The 17,745-nt window shown below is 38.3% G+C and overlaps 1 protein-coding gene across 1 annotated transcript in view; it reads right to left on the bottom strand.

Moving 5' to 3' along the window:
• Nucleotides 1-17,745, bottom strand: part of grik3 (glutamate ionotropic receptor kainate type subunit 3) — a 93,293-nt gene that overhangs the window by 11,401 nt on the left and 64,147 nt on the right. The window contains exons 7-11 of the mRNA XM_085176553.1: nt 17,487-17,630; nt 13,206-13,313; nt 11,109-11,222; nt 8,362-8,565; nt 3,136-3,359 (exon numbers count right to left, since the gene is read on the bottom strand). Of these exons, the coding sequence (XP_085032679.1) occupies nt 3,136-3,359; nt 8,362-8,565; nt 11,109-11,222; nt 13,206-13,313; nt 17,487-17,630 (794 nt within the window). The remainder of the gene's footprint in view (nt 1-3,135; nt 3,360-8,361; nt 8,566-11,108; nt 11,223-13,205; nt 13,314-17,486; nt 17,631-17,745) is intronic.

Genomic DNA, 17,745 nt, shown 5'->3' with positions numbered 1-17,745 from the left:
AATGACAACAGCCACATATACTCAACAGTGTTACTATCTTTAAGTGTTTCCATTAGCATTCGCGACTCATCTGCCCTTAATAACATTTGCAGACATCAAAGAGGCCTTGGGCAGCTGTTGTACAAATGTGGTGCTCTCTAACATTTTAATGAATTCCTTCAGTCTCATTTTGTTTTACTTTAATCTTAAATTGAAAGCCTTGGCCATGTAATATGTGATAGAGGCTTGGAAAATAGGAGAGATTTTCGCAGCCAAAATACACACGAACAGGACTTAAACAGGACACAAATGAGGAAAACCAGAATGCCTTTTTTTCATTATTTCAGAGCATCTCCTACATAGGCAATGTGAGAGCACTGATTCAATCCTCCTGATTTCTCTGCTAATGTCTAAAAAGGTTGTGCTGTCAACCAGAGCCATAAGCATGTTTCAGACTTCATGCAGCAGCCTACATGCAGTAGAGTGATGCTGCGGAACAAGGTAGGGTAGTCCCTGGGTAGGGACTGCAAACAAGTTTTTTGGATTCATTCAATACATTATGTGTTGCTGATATATATTATTAGATTTACTAGTTGTGATTTTAGTAAAAAGGGAAACTCTAATACAACATTTTTTTTGTACATTCTCCTGTGGCCATACTTCCACTTGATGTGGACTTTTTGATCATGTTTTCTCGCTGTAGTTGGTAGGTAGCCAAGCAAAAGTGTACTGATGACACAGTGGCTGAAGTATTAGAGATTTTGGTCTCACTTTGTTATACGTGTACCTTCTTTAGCTAAATGCACACGTCCCAAATAACCATTAATTTTCCTCCATTACAAATGCAGAAAGCGACTATAGGTTCTGCTTTCCACAGTGTTTGATAATGTGGCTATAAGGGAAAATAAACTTAATTTCTACACGACCAAGAATATAGTTAGACCAACTGCATACCCATAGAAATAATGACCTGGAGACAGCATGGTAATTAAACGTAACAAAGCAAAAGCCTCATTTTTGCATTCACAAACATTAGCTTGCTAAATATATACTACTCCAGCACAGTTTTTTAACTTTTTTGTCAATTTTTTCTGTTGAAATGTTAGTGCTGCCAGTTATTAAATTACATTTATTTTCAGACTATAATAACAGCACTCCCTGTTGTCTGTGAATGATTTCAGTCTGGATCATTGGAGGACCAAATCAGCATCTGTGATATATTCGATGTGGCAAGAAAAGCTTACCCAAAGACATGTCTTGCAATTAGCTCTAAATAAAGTTGATCTCATAGGAAGCACACAAATACCAAGACTAACTAGACAAGAAAAAAAAAGGCAAAATGCGCTGATATTGCAAACTGTTTTAATGTAGCACATTTAATCTAAATACACCTTTGTGGTTCTAAGGATTGTAACATTTTTTTAACAACAGTCTATATTTTTTATTTAATTTCCACAAAAGGACCAAGTTCTTAGTGAAAATCTAACGGTTTTAAAATCAACACATATATAGTGTTGATTCCGATCTTTGCCTACAAATGCTGGATTTTGTGGTTTAGAGATTTGTTTTTAGGCAACAGAAGTAAATTGTATATTTGGGGGGGATATTTCTTATTGAAAGTGAGACTGGCTCATGGAAATGAAGGAACAGGTCACCCAGTGCAAAAATGTGTTTTCTTTAAAAACAACAGAGCTCCTCAGCACAGAGGAATAAACTATAAAAGGCTTTGGAAACACAGGTAATCATTCTTAGTAGGATCTGTGTTTTGTCAGGAAATGGTCTTAGTGGATCTTTGAATGGATATCACTAGTCAGATCCTTTGGATATCTCTGTATAATAAATGTAAACAGATCAAGAAGCCACAATATCTTTACATATTGAATATGTTGTGTAAAACCACACACTTGCTTAGTTGTGCGTGTTAAGTGTGTTATACAGACAGTGAGAGTATAAATGCTCATCCACGTCAACAAGTTACAGAGATTTTCAGGTTTATTGGTGAGGGAATGTTTTTTCTTCGGATGTATTATCTTCAGGTTTTAAATGTGTGAGGCAAAAATATTCAGTCTTTACATCCTCTCAAATCATCTCTAATTTTAATATATAGGCGATTTTTTCCAGCACAGTGTTACAGCATAGTTTATATGCTATTTATCTGTGGATAAATAAGTGATCCTTCACATCATAAATATTGTATTTCATATATTTCTAATATGTTTGTTATATTTATTTGCCTAATATCAATGACAAGACACTGACGCAAATGTCCAGCATTTGAAATGGCCTATTTGTGCTTGGAGTAGCCCCCTCTCTGTTTTCTGTCATCTGCTTTATGCTCAATTATGACGCACTTTTAGGGATGCGACTCAGCTATCTAGGCCAGCCTTCAAAAACTTGATGCAACAATTTAAGATGATTTTGCACTTATGTGAAGCCACTCCAGAATTTGTTTGGTCTCACAACAGCAAATGAGGATAGAGGAGTGCAGCTGTTTGCTCTCAAGCCCCTGAACTCCTTTCAGTGCTCGCTTTTCTATAACTTCCTCAAGCACCACTTTGCATGAGAAGCAGCAGGAAATACAGACAATGACACTAAAAAGATATTCATCATATTCATGACCAAAAAAAGTGAGATACTTCTCACCCAATCAAACAGATAATCTCCCTCCATTAAAACTGTGACTGACTTGTACCAGCCTGGAAGTTCATTATTTATAATATATGTAAATGCTGGTGATCAACTATAAATAGCCTACTCTCATGCAATTTTACATCAGGTGTATATATTCTTTTCTTTTTGCATGGCTGAATATGACAATTATATATATTTTTTTTCTTATTTTAGCTCGAGGCGAATTGAGTACTTTTTGAAGGGTTGGTTCAAGATGCTTTGCCAATTCCAAAGACAGCACACAGGAAACAAGAAATTGCCCTCTGAATAGGACTTTGCAACTCAACTGGAGGTTTTTGTATTCCTCCCCAACTGCTGCGCTGAAGAGAGCCCATGCAGACAAAACTGCCTTGATCACTACCCAGCAACTAACGCAGTATGATGAACTGGCTTGGGTACTCAAACCCCAGTCTGTGATGATAGAGTAAATTACTATGTCTACTGGAAGACCTCACAGAGAAATAGCATGTAACTTTTTGCACTTACCTGGCAATGACAAAAAGGACACAGCTAACACCCAGGTAGGCCAGGAGGATGTAGACCCATATGTCGGGAGTCATGGGGTTCAGGAAGGAGAAGAAGCCATTGTTGGTAGTATTGGGTTTGCGATACAAGATGCTGATGCCCATGCTCATGAAAGGCTTGGAGAAGTCGATGAATTTTTCACGTACATAAGTGATGGTGAGAGGAGCGACTGCCAAGTCTGCTCTCTGTATTAGGGGAAAAAACCACAAAATTTATATAGATATATATTGACTATATCAAGTTATCAAGTTATATCAAAGTAGACACATTTTCCCAATAGATGAAACGGGGTCCCATTTATGAGGCCTTATATAGGGTCACAAGAATGACATATGACACCATACAGCGTCATGCAGTGAACAAGGCTGAACATGTCGGGATGAGGTGCATTCACCTATTATATGTGTATGACTACATATTCTGGATGTTACCATTTGTATTGACAGCCCCCACTGCTCCCCTGCACCATGGTTGGACAGGAGGTTAATGAAACCAGCTGCTTAGTTCACGCTCGAATACCTCTTTCCTCCAAGAAACGACACAGCTCACAAGGGGAGGCTTTCTTTACTTTCTACATAGTGAGCAGTGGGAGAGAACCAGAGTTTGCTCACCGTACAGCTCTTTAAAAATAAAATTAGTTCTCGTGTTTGCTTTGGAACTTTATGCAAAACTTCAAGACCTAGTCCTATGTGAATTAAACCTGCTAAACCTACGCAAACCTAATGAAATAAAAATTACCCAAATGATTCACCCATTCGACTTCTCTGTTCTTGGAACTCATCTATTATATAGCATACTCTGTGGTATGTTTGCTGATAGTTGATACCATAATACCACCGTCTTTTAGTCCAAGTTGTCCTCTAAGAATCCTGGGGCTGTTCTCAACATGAATTACATTTTCTCGGTGTCCTAGGCAGCTCTTCTATCAGATTCGTATGATAACTACCACGTCGCAGTAAATAAAGGTTAGAATGACAACATTTTCCCTTTGCATGTGGCACTGCAGATTACATACTCCTGCAGTCCACGCCATGGTAGTTAAATGCACAGTGGCGTTTTCTGAAGAGACAGAAAAATGGGAAAACCAGCGCATCATGCTGTGTATCGGCTGTTTCTCTTAAACTATTCAAATTTGTAGATCACACACTGCTCCCTCTCTTCTCCACTGCCTTGAACCAACCTGCCACTCAACCGTAAAGTCAGCCAGCATGCGATTCCACAGATCCCTATGGAGGGCTAATATACATGCCGCATGTCCTTGTTCTGCTTTGTGCTTACCAACACAAGCTGGGCACAAGCAAGATAACCTGATAGTGCCCTGCTATGTGCCACATGGCTTGGTGTTATCTTGGTTTGCAGATGGTGGGCGTCGTGGTGTTGTGTACCTAACAGCCTCGAGGATTCGAACCCACTGAATGTACACAGAACGCAGAGTACATAACAGTCTTAGTCTGTAGCTATTTATTATTTTGCAAATGAATAAATATAGCACACTAAAAGGTCATTAACTAGTAATAACCGAACAACCAATATTTCTTGATGAAACACTTGGATGTAGTTTTTAGTACCAAATATCTGCATTTTATAGTGGGTTATAAGGATTGCATAGGATGGACATATGTTGCTGCCATGTTGACCTTTTTTTTTTTCTTAATTTCGGATGCATTGATAATTGGTTGCAGCAAACGTCCTTGTTAGCTGCCACCAGCCTATCTGCAAATAAAATGATGTTTTCTGATGGCAGTGGCTGATGTTTATCTCTTGTGTCACATCAATTTCACGCTCACTGTATTTTTAAAGAGTGCGTAAAGCTGAATGGGTTTTAAAAAAGTTGATTTATGTTCATTATGAAGTTTTCTTTGTTTCCCGTGCATGGAAAAAGTGAGAAAAATAAATAGATCCATGTCTGCTTCTGGTCAAACTGTTTGTTTGTTTTATTTTCAAACGTGACTATCAATATGGGCTCTGAATTTCACAGCTGGTGCATCTCTGCCTTTTATGAAATATTTAGAGCTGATAGAAGTGCATACTGTGTGTTGCTTCAGTAGAGTGGGTTCTAATTGCAGAAACCCCCTCCTCTGAACTATGCAATGGTTACTGAAGATAACAGGCGGCAATTTCTGATATAGGAAAGCTGAGCGAAGATAACACATACGGTATGCCTAGCCACTTTTACATGCATTTAAAAAACCACTGGTGGAAAATAAATGCACAGTGAAATACATACAAAGCACATGAGCATAGATGTACCTCTTATACTATACAATGTAGTCTCGAAATATACAAAGGGTTAATTATGAGGCATGGATGGTGTAATCAAGAAACTGTCACTTTGCATCAGCTGAAGGTTCGGAGTGTCGTGGCGTGTAACTGTGATTTACTCAAGGATGCCTTGGCAGGCGGGACATGTTTTTGCTGTTGTGGCAGCTGAACTTTTGTCCTTGCAGCTATGGGTCTGTCACTGTCACCACCATATCACGCTGCTGTCTCACATAAAAAATAAATAAATACAAAACTAAAGATAAAAATAACTAGCAATCAAAATGACACCTGTCCATCTAGCATATGCTGATCATAAGATTTTTGAGGCCTTGGAAAATGTGTTATTTAACTGAAAATAGGGTAACTACTTCTTGTGGAATAAATCTAATCAACTGTGTAGCAATGTAGACAAAGAGGAAGTGGGCTGACTATAATCTTCCAGTGTATCTGTCGAAGCAAAGATTAATTGCCATGACAGAAACAAATGATGTGTTAAGGACGCCTTTAACATTTGCATCACAGCATGATTAAAGTGATCATCTATTGTGACTAAATCAAGTTTAACAAGGCCTGTTGCATCATTTAGCACCTTCCAAACAATGCCCTTTGGCACTGCAGTGAGCTTTGTGACTGCACAGAGGAAAATAAAGCGCTACATGTTACACAATGCTAAATCGTTGCACTTGGCAACACTGCAGTTTCTCATTCAAGTCTCCAATTCTGTGGCGAGTAAATCATAACTGACTTTCATTTTCATACAAAAAAATATACACGGGTTTTATTCTATTTCTGTAGCTATCAGTGTGAAAATCTCTGTGAGCTGCAGGGATGAATGAATTTAACACTAAAACTTGCATTTTGTTCACTTAAACAGACAATTGTGCAATTATGCGATGCAGTGATGATTTAAGGGTACAGTGGGCAAGTTGATAGCAATAAAAGTACAAGTCTCGTGCTTCAGGACTATTTTTATCACTCAAAACCAACTATTTTCCCTGCTTTATACCTAAGACCCTATCTCGCTAAGCCGCAGTAAACTGTTATACAGCTTATCTATCTGTATCACAAGGGGGGAAGCAATGGGGGGCTAACATAAAGTAATTATAAATACACAGAGAAAAGATAAAAAATGTCAGCTACCTTCTGTATCTCATTGTTAAGAGAGAAACAGAAGAGGTGAAAACATTCTTTGTTGTTATCTGTTTTATAGAAATATACTCCTTCCAATAGTATAGAAAAATAGAAACTTTCTGCACAGCATGTCTCAGTTTGACCCAAAGCAAAGAAAAATTACAGCTGCAGTATAGTTTGTGGTCTGCTCTCAAGAAATCTGTATCCTTACAGTTCTCCCATATCATCTCAGGGTCAGATCTCTTGAGCTTGCCTTAAAGTTTACGTTTCAGGTCTGCTGAATTACGATCAGCTTATCCATACCAGTGGAGTAAGGAAAGCACTAGACCACAAAATAGAACTGACTAAAAATCCACAAAAAACTCGTCTTGCATCCTTGGCCATGTGATAAGAAGCAGTAAAAGCAATAACCAGCAGTATAGATTCCAATCTCCTCTTCTGCTGCTATTTACAAAAGCAATAGATATAAAAAGGTTAAAATAGACCGTATGTGTGCATCATAAAAGCATTTAAATCTATTCCTTTTTCCAATCTCTGTTACTTAAGAATTTCTCACTTTCTGTAGCTATAGACTAAATGGTGTTACATTGCTGTTTATGTGTGTTCAACAGCTTATGTTCATATTTAAGCTGAGTGCAAAGGTCGTAATCACCAGATGCCACAGTTTTGCACTGTTTTTTTTTTTATTTTAATTTTATTTTTATTTGGCTGGAAGCAGATGAACAGACTCTGTTGCCACCTGTGAGTCCTCTCTTTGAAACCAAGGAATGCACCAATAACGTATGTGTTGGTTAATGATGGAGTCATGCATCTCCTTTTCGTGCCAGCTGTCTCTCCCTTTGGTAATCTATTTGTTCCTCTAAAGGTTATTGTTATCAACACGGATCTAGCAAAAAGCTTGGACGGAGAAATAAAGTGCTGCAGTGGGAGCCCACCTTTTCCAACCCTTTCAGCACCAAGCCATTGACTCTTGCCATACGATTCCCTGCACTAAATGCCACTTAAGCTATTACAAGTTTTCAGCTGAGTACAGCGCTGACCCGATGGGGCTGAGGACAAAGAGAGAGCACTGACAGGGACACTTATGAAATGCCAGCAGAGAATTGCCACCATCGCTTCGATGCGAAGCAGTTTCATGGCCACTGAGGCTTTGAGTTTGACATAGACGGCTACGATTGGTCGCTATCCCTCAGAAAGATGATTGCCATTGTGTTCCCCTGAATCTATGCAGCGTTACGCGCTCATCCTAGATCTGTGGTTTATCCAGCTGAACGAAATGGCCTGTCTTACTAAATGACATCAACACACTTGTAACTTTTGGGCAACCTTGACATAATTGTGCCATAAATGTAACTGACAGCTTTGTAGGCTCCTTGTGACTTGTACTCAATCATAACTATATCACTGTCCACATGGAGGACATAACCTGTAATCCAGCTCAGTGGCATGCTTTTGTAAATGCGCATGATGATGCGAAAGACTTTGACTGTTTGGAGTCATATAAATCAAAGTTTAAATCATTACACTTTGACAATAAAATGATTTCTTGTTAAAAACTCCCTACAAATAAAAAACAGTCTGGCTCATAACCACTATAAAATTACAAATTTGATTGTTTTTGCTTCTATTAAACAAATACCTCATTTTGTCTTAAGCTTTGGAGGTTCTGGTAGGCGTATCTTTTTTTTATTGTTTTGTTTTGTCTTTTAAAGATTACAGCTATATATCTATTATGCACATATGAGCATATAATGCTTCTGGTCAAAAAAGACGTCAACAAGGAGTAAAACTTACATGTTCTATAAGTTCTCTAATCATGCCGTTCCACTGGCCCTTATCATCCTGGGAGCCATATTTCCCATCAGGCACCAAACGGATCTCATACGTGAAGCCCAGGATGTTGGCCAGCTCTTTTAGCAAGTCGATGCAGAATCCTTCGAAACGGTCGTTCCCAACCAGCGCCTTGTCAGATTTCTTAAGCATGACATATGGCTCCTCCTGCTCAGACCAAAAAGATCAAATGAAAAGCAATGGTGAGGTCAGCTTTTTCAATTTGTTTCAGCACATGAACCTAATTGAAGCAAAGTGATCTGAGCTGACGAGTCGCTGTTGCATTTAACAGGCAGTGACAGCACATTCAAGTACACAGTGTGGATATAGGCAGTGGTAAAATATGAAAGAAGGCTGAGGTTGTTCCTACATTGAAGTATTAAAGAAACGGGACCTGAGCTAAAACAAGATGGTAATGTAAAGTAAAAAATGTATATTGCAGGTATTTATATCAGCATCTAGTGATTGTTATAGTGATGACAATGCACACAGAAGGAATATTTATATTACCAATGAGCTTAGTTAGTGTTCAAATAGCTAAACCTACTGTCTCCCACTCACTGACCTATATAGCTGGTGCACCGTTTATTTTATGGTCAGGTAGCTGACACTCTTTACTGGCCTGTAATATCCTGCCTGGATGCTCATAATTTAAGCTGTATAAAAGCTTGATTAGGAACAGAATGCAGCAGTGTAATGGAACATAGCCACTGTGTTGCCTTCATCAGTTGTCACCAACCTCCAAGGGAGAGCAACTGAGCTGATGCCTGCAGTGACAATGACTAACGCAGAACCGCTCATAAATGATTTCCTTTATTTAGTGCCTGTTACCATTTCTCCGCCAGATAGACGAGCATATCTCACTGTGCATTTCAAAACATGTTGGTGTGTTTATGCAAAAGCTGTAATACAATTTACTGCCTCCAATAGCAAGATGTATAATTTACAAACTGAGCTCAGACGCAGGGTAATTGATTCTCTATCGAAGGTGACCCCTTTCTTTATATTTTTTCCCTCAGCTGTAGCTGGTAGAGCACTAAAGAAAATGATGTAGTCAAGGAGGGGGAGGAAAGAAAAAGTCACAGTACTCTTTTAGTCCCCCAGAAAGTTATTTTAGGAGAAAATAAGAGGTGTTAAAAGCATAGAGTGGGAAATTTTTTTTAAAAAATTCTTACACTTATAATTCTGTTCAGTTGTCTGTAAAAGAAGGTGTAAAGCAACCCCAGTATCAAGCAGGCAATAATTTATTTTACGCATCCTAGTTAAACTTACATGCCCATAAAAGTGTTCAGTAAATGCTCAAGATCTTTGTTTGTCTACAAAATATGAAGCTACTTGGACATTACAATCGGGATGGCCTTTTAAATAAATAATAAGTTATGAATACTTGATGACAATGCATTCCGAGAGCAAGTGCTTAGCAGCAAACTTTGCTCAAGTTGTCCAATTAACTTGATCAAAAAGTTTGCATGTTAAGGGAGAAAGTCATTACCATCTGTTTCTAGCCTTCCAATCCTTGCTATTCCCCAAGGTTTTAACTCAAAGTAAAGTGTTTATACCAGTTCTATGCTCACAATCGCAGCATGGGCGTGCATAACAGAAAGGGAAGGAAGGTGGGCCTGCGCAGAGACATTACAGGCAATGGAGTGCAAACAATTAATGTAAGGGGAAAAACACATTAAGTGCCTTAATCTCTTCTACGAAGTTATCACTATAAAGCTGTCAGACGTCTTGTTCATGCTTCACTGGAATCAGTTTGATGCAATGCCATTACACTAAGACGTGAGATTGATATTAAAGCTGGAGCTCTCTTCGACAATTTGAAAATAGTCAGTTTTATGATCTTAAACAAATGATATCCAAAGAAAAAGCAAATTAAGGAAAATGTTGAAAAATGTTAGAAATACTCTTTAAGAAGAAAATGAAGTGTAGATAAAAAAATCCAAAATCTACACCACTCTCACAGAAAGGAGTCTGTAACTACTAGTGCTAGCATATTTTAGTATAGCACTAAAATCCTTGTTTCATGTCTCCTGTATAAGACAGTATTAACATAGATGCCACCTGATAGGCATTAATTATATCCCACCTTGACCTCACTTCTCATAATTATAGCTTTGTAGTCCAATATAGGCTTAATAACAGTGTTTATCATTGTAGCTTGTGTAGCTGTCCCAAAGGGGTGTACAGGCGAACATCTGTGCAAGCACCTTCCTGATAGCTATACAAAAACCCCAACAGCCAGTGACAGTGTTAAGTACATACCACTGGGAATCTACAATACTGTACAAATGAAGGTAATGTGGATCTGGCGGCGGGCTTGCCAAGTTCTTTCTATCTGAACATGTAATTAATGCATTCTCAGGAATAGTTTATTGTAGCACTGACTCTTTTGTTTCCTTTTCTTTTCTTTGCCCCAGGGCTTCTCAAAACTGACAGGTCTGTGTTGTGTAGTTGCTTTTGCTATAAAAAAAAAACAAAAACCTAATATCATATCTATGATTTGTGTCAGTATTTGTGTTATTTTTAGAATTGTCAGCACAACATATTACTGTATCTAGCAGCCACTTCTCTTCCTTATAGTGCAGTATATTCAGTATAAAGCACGCCTAAAGAATTCTAACCAAACCAATGTGTTATCTATAAGACGGACAAATGGGAAGGTATGAAGAGTAGGGCATATTTTACGCCAGGCTACACAGGTGACCTACCAGGATGGTGGTGATGACAAGGGAGCGGTTAGCCAGAGAATCCGTGATGTTCATCCCTTTTCGCTTCGGCACTTCTGTGATGTTAAGACCTCCAGACGCACTCCACTTCCCCACCTGTGCAAAAGGAAAAGTGTGTAGCTAAGTGTTCTTTTTCTGTTGATCAGCAATGACCTTAGCAGACTCTGCCGGCAACCATCTCCCACATTAGTGCCAGGCTGAACACATTTCTGGCAGCATTAGATGATTGGCTGAGTCACCTTTTATCAGCAGGCCAGTGTATTTTGGGGAGTAGGGGGTTAGTTAAGCATTATGGGTAAATCAAAGAAACTGGAACAATGAACTGCAATGCGATAAGTCAGATCAATCAAATCACATCAAAACATTTTTATATAAATGTAGAATCTATGTAATATGAACATGTGTACAGGAACGACTGTGTACTAAACCAATAGAAATATTGAATATTTCAAATATTACAACAAGCTCACAGTAAATTTAAATGAAGATGGAGAATGTGGATGCCATTAGGACTGCATTGTGAAAGTAATTTTGCTGTGCAGCCTCAGATAAGCCAAGAGATTTGAACAAATAAAAGGAGTTATACATGCATGAAGCCCTGAAGCAAAAAAACTCTGCATATTGTAGAGACACTCTCTGGAACATATCATTAGCACAAATAGTCCTGTGGCTGTCGGTAACAATCTCTGTTTGCAAATCGAGCTCTCCACCAAACCCTCCTCCCATTCTTCCCTCTTTCTCTATTACTAGAGACAGAGCTTTTAATATTCGCTGGGATTTGTGCTTGAGGTGGATCCATTTGAAAACTTGCTCCCCACCCCCACCCCAGAAAAAAAGCATGAAAAATGTTTGTTAATGTCCTCCCTGCCTAATCCAGATAAAGGCATATGCTCTAATTTGAAAAGCACATTAGTTACAGCTTGTCACACAACCAAACAGGACTCCAGGAGAGAGATTTAAAAATATCTGAATGCTTTCCGCTTTGCAAAATTCTTTCTAATTGTACCCAATTACAATTAGCTCAATTCATTAAACATGATTAGCAAAAGACTGGATTCAAAAGTTATTTACTCATGCATCCACACGGAGAGCATTACATTTATTTCACCCTCCTGAGCATGCCAGTGTTGAGTGAAAGTGGCAGTCTGAGAACCTGTTCATAATTCCAGCGTGAGCTCAAACTTAGGCTAATATTCAATTACAATGGATTAGTTGAGAAAAAAGTCCACATCTTAATAGGCTCAAACAGTCAAAGCCGATTCCACGGATATACAAGGGGAAAAAAAAAATTCCAGCAATCTGCAGCATGCTGCCGGATCAACCCTAGCATGCATTAGAGTGGGATTTGTCAGATGCACAATGACAATGCACTAATATGGCATCAAATACTTTTAGGAGATGACTGCGCTTCAACTTAATTGACCACATGCAGGACAAGATGCCAATAAAAGAGGGAAGAAGAATCATTTCAAAGCTGCAGTATTACAAGCTTCATTCTGGAACAGAGGAGTTACAAGCTGAAAAGCCCCTGCTATTATATATTCTTGAGCCTTTAGGGAGTACTTGAAGAAGTCATAATGGGACTTATCCCTATTTGATGTATTCATAATGTATGAAAGCCTTTTAGTAGAGAATAGCTGTTGTAATCCAGAGGCCTTCCAGTATAATAAAATAAGTTCTCCAGTAGGAACCTTTTAGTCCCCCACACCCCCTTTTTGTGTGAAACATGTTTATACAGCTCATTAACACCAAACAGCATTTTGGGCATCACCTCAAATTATCATTAAGAGAGGCAGCAATTAACACCCTAATGTGTACCCTAATCCAATTTGCTTTATGATCCACTAACTTATGCTTATGTTGAAACAGCCAATTTGCTTCCTTGTTAGGAGGTAAATGATATTGTCAAGTGTGCGTGTATTCAACATTAAAAAAATCTGAAATATGTATATATATATTTTAATGGGCAATTTTATATATTCTTTTGATGGAAATTCTACATTTTATATACTCCTTGCCATGAAACATTGCTGTATGTTTCACCTCATCTAACAAGGATTTACATTAAACAATAGTTACCTTTTCAAGTCCATCCTCCTTTAGACTGATGATGTCCAGGTCAAAGTCTGTACGTAGACCAGTTGTTTTGTTGAAGGACAGTCGACCCGTCAAACCATCCCAGTGGGACTGAAAGACAAAATATCTACATATTTTACCCAGCATGAGCTCAAACTACCCATGTTTCCAGAATTTAGTGCTATTGCATACCTACTTTCTGACACCTATATACAGTACACATCTACCCATTTACCTGTATATAATATTTTGATTGTACTGCTCCTACATGTTTCAAAAACTAGAAGGTGCAAGGTACTTCAACAACAGTAAGAAACAACAAACCGGAGAAAAATGTTTAAGTCCTATCAACAAAACACACTACAACATACTTTGACGTTCACGGAAAGCAAATTCACACCCACGCAGACATGAACCAAAAATACAAACACAAATCACGCAGGCTGCATTTTCTTTTTTAATTACATTTTACATTTCAATGCCTCCAACGCATTTTCCCTTCAGACTATGGAGTTAATTAACAACCGTCTCCCTTTGCTTGATTCCCCATGAGGGGAAAAACATACAACTGCCCCCTATTATGATTCCCTGATACCTGCCACCTCCACAGACGTGTGCACAGGCAAATACATGCAGGCCCGTACTAAATACACGAACATACCCCAGACCATTGCAGCAATCATAAAAAACTCAGGAAGTAACTCTACTCATTTTATTTTTGTCTCTTTTAGTTTTATGGTTGCGATTGCACCCCAGTGTGTACAGTAGGGTAGGGTCTTTGTACATAATGAATCTTTACATATCATAAACACTTTTCTGATGTTTAAAATCTAAACTGACAACACTACAGGCTATAGCTGTCCAACCACCATGTAGCTTGCCAGAACATGAGAATATTGAGGCTTCAAGGAAAAATTTGTGGCACTCTGCTTTTCCAAACACTGTCATACCTCATTCCCACTGGCCTATTGCCATATAGGTGGGTGGCATGTTCAAGCAGCTCTAATTCAGAGAGTGACATAAATGCGTCAGCCATATCACATCGAAAGGGCGAAGTCGACCTTCAGAATATGTCACACTCCTGTCTTGAAGTAAGCGTAAATTAGGCCTGAGTTTAAGCTTTCATAACCTAAGACTTAAGATGTTTGCATAAGAACAATCATGTAATAATATTGAATTTACTTTAATCCTTTCAAGAAAGCTAACACTGGCACTTTTTAAACTAAATACTGCAGACACACACAGACACCAGATGTTTGTAAGATATAGGGTGTGCAGACTTTGCAGGCAAAGAGAATTGTGTCTATTACTGCATCTTAAACAGCAGCGGGATTTTATAGCTCCTGTTCCAGTTGGCAACGTGTAGCCAAAAACTAACAGAATATATAATATCACATTCAGTGCATAGTATATGTAGTAAATTCCTAGTGTTGTTAAATGGTTAAAAACAGCAACATTGTGAGTAAAAGGTAATAATACAGTACTGTTAATCAATAATGCAGAACCACATTTAAATGTTCAGTGAAATAACTTTAATTAAAACTAATTAACTGACTTTAATTAAAACTGCTTAATATACAGTTACACCGTTTTATGTATGTTTCACTCATCAGTTTACCCATCTTCACCCGTCTTCCTTTGTTCTATGAATCAAATGATCCACACATAAATGATCCAGTTTCTATTTACAGAGTCGTCTAAAATGAAATGAACTGAACTCACATATGTGTGAAAATAAAATACTGCAAATACAGTCTTAGTGTGCTTTATCATTTCAGGTCTCTTCAAGTGTACTGCTGGGAAGTCTAAGACACATAAGCACATGCACTGCAATCCCTGCCACTAAGAAAAAGGCATCTCCAGGCAACTCAAAAATCATACCACCTTATATTTCCACTTGAGACAAAAAAAGTGTTTCCTGTTCAGCAAAGTGAGATGATGATTTTGGCTATAACACTGTATTTGAATGCTTACTGGGAGTCTACTACCATTTATAGAAAGACCAGACCAGAATTTGTTCTTTCAAGTATGCCATCTGTTGGTGAAGCAAAGTCTTGGAGGAGCTACAAGTCGTGGCCATTTAAAACCTCCCACACACCCCCACTTTCTTTCTGAAAGCAATGCATTAGGGCAAACAAAGGTTATACTTATTTTCCTTTGGCGCCCCAATTCCACTTGTGCTTATCACTGAACAAGGCTGCAAGCCAGATGATGTTTTCTCTGCACTTAATTTTCCTGGTAATCTAGACTAGAAAGGGAGTGGCAACTGATACTCTGTATTTGGGGTTGTCCTGCCCAACAAATGGACCACACAAGGATCTATAGACACGTCTACTCTTCCCTCTCTTTGCAGCTTGGTTACAGATACAGATCAGTGGACATACATTAATGAGAGAGACTGTTTACTCGTTGCTCCCTTGTTGCTTCTATTAAAGGCAAAGTGGAGTAAGTGAAACAGCATGACACAGGGAACATGTTTTTTTTGTTTTTTTGGGGGGGACACGTGAAGGTGACCATCCACAATGACAGCTCTATTCTGATTTCATCCTACTTAATTTCAGCGTTGGGTTTAACATATTTCAAAGAAACATAATGTACGTCCTCATTTTATGTCGCTGTGTAGGACTGTAACCTGAGGATTATATCATTAACTGGCAGTTATGTTCATTTCAAGTCAGTATACAGAGTAATATGACTGTAATATAACGAGTACTGTATTGAATTCTCTGAGGAGTAATTAAGTAGCATACTGCATTTTTTTTTAGGAAAAGTAATTACGTAACAGTAGGGCTGTGCGATATGACCAAAATCTCATATCCCGATATAAGAATTCTATCGTCCGATAACGATATAAATCACAAAAATGTAACATTTTCTGTAAATTCTGTGAATCTTGGGCAGCTCGACTTGCGGGAAGTGTTTCCAGCTGCGCGTCATGTAGCTGGAGTCGAGTGTTTTAACCGATGCATGAAACTATACATTTTTAGACATAAGTTGTAACGGCCGCCGTTTTCTTTGTGAGTATTTAATACACGGCGTGGTGAGGGGAAAAGCCTGTTCTAACGTTTGAGTCTAAGGTTTATATTTTAGCACCTGACGGCTGTTTTATTAATTTTCATCCATAAATAATCTGATCTTTCACGTGATTTAGTTTATTTTGAAAAGTCTCAACAGGATCTAGAGCTTTATTGTGAAAGGTTTATGTGGAACATAAACAAGCGGACACGTGATGATGTTACCGTCGTTGTTGATAACCTCAACGAATAAAAACAGGCGATTGTCCATCCATGGTGTGGTTATATTAAATATAAGAGAAAGAGAGAACTTTAAGAAATTAATATAGCCACTACAGTGACGATCAAAACGATGAAAAAATATTGCCTTAAACAGTTTATTTTGCGACAACACGAAACAAACGATAGCGTAAAATGAAACGATAGACGTTTTTATATCGTCATCTGATATATATCGTTATATCGAACAGCCCTACGTAGCAGAATACTTTTCTTGTATAAAAGAGTGAATGGGTATCAGGTCAGGTATTGTAATGTACATAGAAAATTTCCTCTCCGTTATCATAGTGGTGTTTGAGATTCCTACAAGAAAAGTGACCAAAGCTGACCACAGTCACAAACTGGTCACAAATATTGACCGTATATCAAACACCACCAACAAATCCATTTTGCCAAATAACCAAAAAAGGCTTCCCACAGTTGTAGAATCTTCTTTAGAAAGTAAAGCCTGTGTACAGTCATTCAAATTTGCTTTAACTGGAGTTATTTTCTTAAGTGAGAAAAATGTAACTTGACATTTTCAACTCTTCCGCACCACGCACAACCACACCCATGAAAAACACAGATACAAATGATTCTGTTGTTTGTACAAATGAAGATACAAATAGTAGCATCTCTGCATACCCTTAATCTCTCACTTTGCACAGACTCGTCTTTGAATTCTGAGGCACTGTCAGGGCCTCATGTTAGATGAAATAAGAGACGATTACACAAGTTGTGTTTTCAAAAGGTTACAGTACATGCTTTCTGGAAAATAGGTTATGAATACAGGGAATTTATAAAGCTGACAACAATGCTGCTTTGATGTGTCTATCAAGTCTTGGTTCACTTTGTATGTGAATAAGATTGATTTTGCTGGGTAAATATCCAAATCCCACACAACTAAATGGCTCTCACTCTGCTCCTGTAGTCCTTTTCACCACTTGGTCACTATGTTTCTATATAAACAACACTTATATCAAATATCAACAGGCCAAGGGTGCCCCATCACCTCTTTGATGAAACTCATGAAGCGGCCTCCAAATCTCCAGGGTTTGTGGCGGTGGCACTGCAGTGAGTTTACAGTCATCTGAGGAGCGTGCTGGTATGAGACGGAAACAATGTGGACTGCATCATAGGTCAGAGCTGCATCTGTCTGGAATAAGGGGTGAACATTGTTTCAGCTAAAGACTCTACAAAGACAAACAGTTGAGTCACCGTTAGTCTTACTATTAATTATTATTATTTTCACATCAATTATACACTAACTA

Source organism: Neolamprologus multifasciatus, chromosome 11, assembly GCF_963576455.1.
Source record: "Neolamprologus multifasciatus chromosome 11, fNeoMul1.2, whole genome shotgun sequence".
Classification (NCBI taxonomy): domain Eukaryota; kingdom Metazoa; phylum Chordata; class Actinopteri; order Cichliformes; family Cichlidae; genus Neolamprologus; species Neolamprologus multifasciatus.
Note: the sequence above shows the minus strand (reverse complement) of the source record. Positions and strands in the feature narration are given on the sequence as shown.